General features: G+C 50.4%; 1 protein-coding gene across 1 annotated transcript; it reads right to left on the minus strand.

Moving 5' to 3' along the window:
* Positions 1–603: 603 nt before the first annotated feature.
* LOC123154584 (receptor kinase-like protein Xa21) lies at positions 604–3,859 on the minus strand. The gene is made up of 2 exons (XM_044573274.1): positions 1,299–3,859; positions 604–1,164 (listed from the first exon to the last, which is right to left on the minus strand). The coding sequence occupies exons 1-2, from the start codon at positions 3,466–3,468 to the stop codon at positions 812–814; spliced, it is 2,523 nt and encodes an 840-aa protein (XP_044429209.1). The 5' UTR covers positions 3,469–3,859; the 3' UTR covers positions 604–811.
* Positions 3,860–4,828: the final 969 nt, after the last annotated feature.

A 4,828-nucleotide genomic window follows, 5' to 3' on the forward strand; every position in this document is an offset into this window, starting at 1 on the left:
TTCTTCTCCTACTAGTTTGACTAGATTGTTGCTTGTTGGCCTAGTCGGGATCAACTTGATGGATCCATCAGGCTCTTTAGATGTCTAGGTCGACGTAGTAGGCGTTGCGGGATCTTCGTTGCCACCATCCGAAGCTAGTGGATGCAATGAAGATAAAGAAGTTAGTGAGGCCAAGTGATGTACTGGAGGCGCATGCTGAAGAGGAATGGATAGTCATATATTCGATCTAGTAGCACAAGGTTTGTCAGCCACTTGGGAAACAAGAAGGTTGGCAAGGAGTTCTTATCCTTGACGGGCTCGTTGTTCTGAGTTGGGTCGAAAATTTCGTCGTGTCCTCGTCTTGTTTGAGATTGGTGGAAACTGGTGAAGACGGAGCGGCCCAATGGGAGGAGACGAAATTGTAAGAGATGGAATGAGGGTGCAAGCACAAATGTTATTGGTTGCCGACCAGGTAGGCACTCACTCACGCGCCCCAAGATTCAGATACTTTCAGGTGATCTGAATCTGATCCCTACACTATCTCGGTAACTTGTAATAGTAAATGGCACCGGTGATGTTTCATGTTTATTTCACCCATGCTAAAGCAAATCTTGCGGAAAAGAAAGTAAGGAAAAGCAATCTCAAAAGACGACCCATTTGCAGCGACGAATTACACTAACTGTAATCTCTGTTATCATAGCAGTTCGAAGTTGTTTCTCTTAATAAACGATATAAAATGTGTGAAGCCTGGACTCTGAACATACATACATACATACATACACGGCATTACACTGCACATGCCTCTCGGTAGAAGAAAAGAAGTAGCCAGGATTCAGGCTTGGGCACAAGCATCTCTGATCGCGCGCAGCTCGGCGGCCGCATCCCTCATGCTCATCCTCTCGTACGGCGCCGCTCTCGTGCAGCTAAGCCCAACCCAGATAGCAGAAGCCAAGCAATCATGCACTGAGACGCGGCAATCACCATCGAATTCCTTGGTCGCCAGCAGCGTCGCGTCGAGGACCTCCTCTGTTCTGTTGGGAAAAGCCGCGCCGACGAACCCTGGCAGCGTCAGGCCATCCCTGAAGATGTCGTCCGTCGGCGACCTCCCAGAGAAGATCTCCAGCAGCATGATGCCGAAGCTGTAGACATCGCCTTGTGTCGAAACTTTGCCAGTCGTTCCATACTCTGCAGTGCAAAGTACAGATAAGTTATTCCTTTTCATACCAGCAAAGTTATTCTACTTGTAGTCTCTAATCTAATTAGCTGCCAAATGCTATTTATATGTACATGAGACACTAGGAAAATGGAATTTAAATTACCTGGTGTGACGTAGCCAATGGTGCCTCTGATTCCAATGGTGCTCTCTGAATTCATGGTGTCATGGATCCCCGGATCGAGGAGCAGCTTTGCGAGGCCGAAGTCACCGATGCAGGCCGTCATGTCCTTGCTGAGAAGAATGTTGCTTGGCTTGAGATCACAGTGTATGATCGGCGGTACGCAGTTGCTGTGAAGATAATGCAGCGCGTCGGCGATGTCCACGGCGATGTTAAGCCGTTGGATTGCGGTTTGGCTGCCTACGTTCTTCAGCGCTTCAGGTGTCGGATGCAACCACCTGTCTAGGCTGTAATTGGGCATGAGCTCGAACACTAGAGCTTTGAAGTCATCGCCCCTGCCATCGATGCTTGAGCAGCAGGTGACGATCCTGATCAGATTCCGGTGCCTTACACTCTTCAACGCCTCACATTCCGACAGGAATGTCTTGGAGGCTCCGACTTGCTGAAGATCAAACACTTTCACCGCCACAGGAACACTCTCGAGTGTTCCGTTGTCATTCAGTGGGAGAGCTCCAAGGTACACGGAACCAAACTTTCCTGCACCTATCAGATTGGCATCCGCAAAGCCGTTTGTGGCTTTCGCCAATTCGGCATACGAGACCCTCTGGTAGTTCGAGGCATCAAGTATGTCTGGTGCCGTGGCTTTTGTGTGTCTCGAGTTTCTCTTGTAGCATAGGAAAATGGTGAGGAGTATGGACGAGATGAGAAATATGCCTAGGATCGGTGCCATGATATGAAGAGGCCAATTAGTATGGCTTCCGTACCTTACCACCGAACATCGTGGAAGATGGAGTTGAGGCACGCCACCACAGAGCTCGCCATTCTCGGTGAAGTTAAACCCAGTCATGTTTGCAAACACACCCCGAAGTGGCACGTGTCCTTCGAGATGGTTGTATGACACATCCAGCTTGATCAACGAACTCATATTTGCCATCTCTTCTGGGACTGTTCCAGTCAGATTGTTCCATGAAAGGTACAGCTCCTGGAGCCCGGACATGCTTCCGAGCTCCGGAGGTATCCTTCCCGACAATTTGTTGCTCGTCAGGTTCAACATCTGAAGCCCCTTCAGCTTGCTCAAGGAAGATGGGATGCTTCCGCTAAAGAAGTTGTTGTCCAAACCGAGGAACTCTAAGCTCTGGCAACCACCAAGCTGCTTTGGTATCTCACCAGTCAAGAGGTTTCCTGACAACTTCAGGAGCGCAAGGTTCCCAAGTCTGATGACTTCAGGAGGAAGCGGGCCATCAAGCCGGTTGTTCGACAAGTCCATTGCTTGCGACAACGATGACAAGTTGAAGAGTTGTCTTGGGACTTCACCGGTGAGTGCATTGTTGGAGAGATTGAGAAGAGCCACCTTCTGTAGGTTGCCGAGGGTCAAAGGGATTGATCCGCTCAATTCATTGTTGCTAAGAACAAGCCTAAGGAGCTCTGTCAGGCTCCCGATGGAAGATGGCACCGGCCCCGACAATTTGTTCTCCTGCAGCCGTAACTCTGTAAGGTTCTTGAGCTTCCCAATCCCCTCCGGAATGGTACCGGTGAGGAGATTGGATTCTAGCCCCAAGGTTTGTAGGGCAATGAGGTTCTCAATACCAGATGGAATTGAACCAGATATGCGGTTACCCCCGAGGTTTAGATCCAAAAGCTTCCTTGAGAAGTTGCCGATGGAGCGTGGCATTTTGCCACTGAACTTGTTGTCCTCCAGAGAAAGAATTTCTAGGTTGTTGCACTTTGTCAAACGGTCCAAGAATTCCCAACCGCCGTCTTCATTGGTTGCAGTTAACTCATTGTTGGACATCTCCAACTTACTGAGGCATAACGTGCCAATCTCAGGAGGCACCTGTCCATTGAAGCTATTGTTGGAGAGGCTGAGAGACGCCATGCTTGTGGCGTTGGCTAGAGATGCTGGGATCGGCCCAGTTAGTTTGTTCCCGCCGAGGAGGAGAACCTGAAGCTTCATCATCCGAGCTCCTGCGTATGATGGCAAGCTTCCGGTGAACGCATTGTTAGCGAGGGACATGTCTTCTAACTTGGACATGTTGAAGAATCTTGGTGGGATAGTACCGCGCAAGCGGTTTTGGTAGACATTGAGTTGCCGAAGGAGAGCAAGACGCGAGAGGCCTTCGGGGAGGGTGCCTCCCAGAAGGTTCTGGTCGAGCATGAGGCTATCAAGGTTTGGAGCTTCAGGATGCTGCCGGAGAGGGTGTTCTTGTTGAGGCCGAGGTACTCCAAGTAGGTGAGGTTGCCCAAGGCCGGGGAGATGGTCCCGGTGAGACCGAGGTAGGACATCTCCAGCGCCGTGACGTGCCCGTGCACGCAGGTCACCCCCGGCCACCAGCAGAAGTGCGCCGTGCTGTTCCACGACTGGAGCGTGCCCGTCGGGTCCGACACACCGGCCCTGAACGCCTGCAGCGCGTCCCGCTCGGGGTTGTGGATGCTGCTCGCCGCCGCTACATGTACGGCGAGCAAGAGCAGCAGCAGCATTTCGAGAGGCCGCGCCATGGTTGCCATATGTAGAGTGGAGTGTGGGCCGTAGAGTGAGGGATCAAGAAAGCTCGTTGGGTCATGTGTGTCTAGAGCTTTGGCCCGAGCACAAGTTATATAGGCGTGTTGCCGTGCTGGTGGCAGTGTAAGCGCTGGTGTCTCGGTTTGCTGTGCCGAGTAGGGCTTCCAGTAGGGAGTAGAGCATGCCATGGGGTGACTAGTGGGTGACCCTTTTCTTCACAAGATTCCAAAGGTGTCCATGAATTGATGTCACTAGAGGCTATATTGGCAGGGTATTGACCTGGTTTGCGGTCTTCCTGTACGCATTAGCTGGTGGCTGTCTAAAACAGCGAAGGTTTTGCTCTCATCCTGTGGAAAATCTATACATGTTAGCTGTAGCCTGTAGGCCACGTTTGCAAAAGGCTACTGAAGACCTTCTCTGGAGAAGTGGAAAGTTGAACATGCAGAGAAATTTTGTGGAAACTTCATTACGGGAATTTTGGGGCGATACATGTTGCAATGCAACTCGCAAAACAATGGCATTTTTCTTCCGGCGATCAATTAATGCATGGGACGCTTTCTTCACAAGGCACCAGAGTTGTCGACGAAATGATGTTACTACAGGCTATAGTGGCACTGTGTTGACCTGCTCTGCGGTCTTCTTGTCAGTAATGGCAATGGTGCTGTACGTAGGCCATGTTTGCTAAAGGCTACTGATTAGGCCTGGCTGGAGAAGTGGAAAATGGGAAGACGCATCAAAGTTTTGTGGAGATTTTAGTACGGGAATCTTGCCGCATTACATGGAGGCTAAAAGTATTCCATCGTGGTTTGGACTGCTGAACATGTCACGCCCATTTCGAAACTATGGCATTTCTTTCTCGGGAATCATGGCCGTAGCATCTTCAGACATTTGTACACTGGATCTGGAAAATGTGCTCAGATTTAGGACAGATAAAAAGGGATTCTAGGTCCCATGCATGCCTCAGCCATCTATTTGGTTGGAGATTCGCATGCTTGCATTCTTATCTTCTTTGCGT

The sequence above is a fragment of the Triticum aestivum genome, chromosome 7A, assembly GCF_018294505.1.
Source record: "Triticum aestivum cultivar Chinese Spring chromosome 7A, IWGSC CS RefSeq v2.1, whole genome shotgun sequence".
Lineage (NCBI taxonomy): Eukaryota > Viridiplantae > Streptophyta > Magnoliopsida > Poales > Poaceae > Triticum > Triticum aestivum.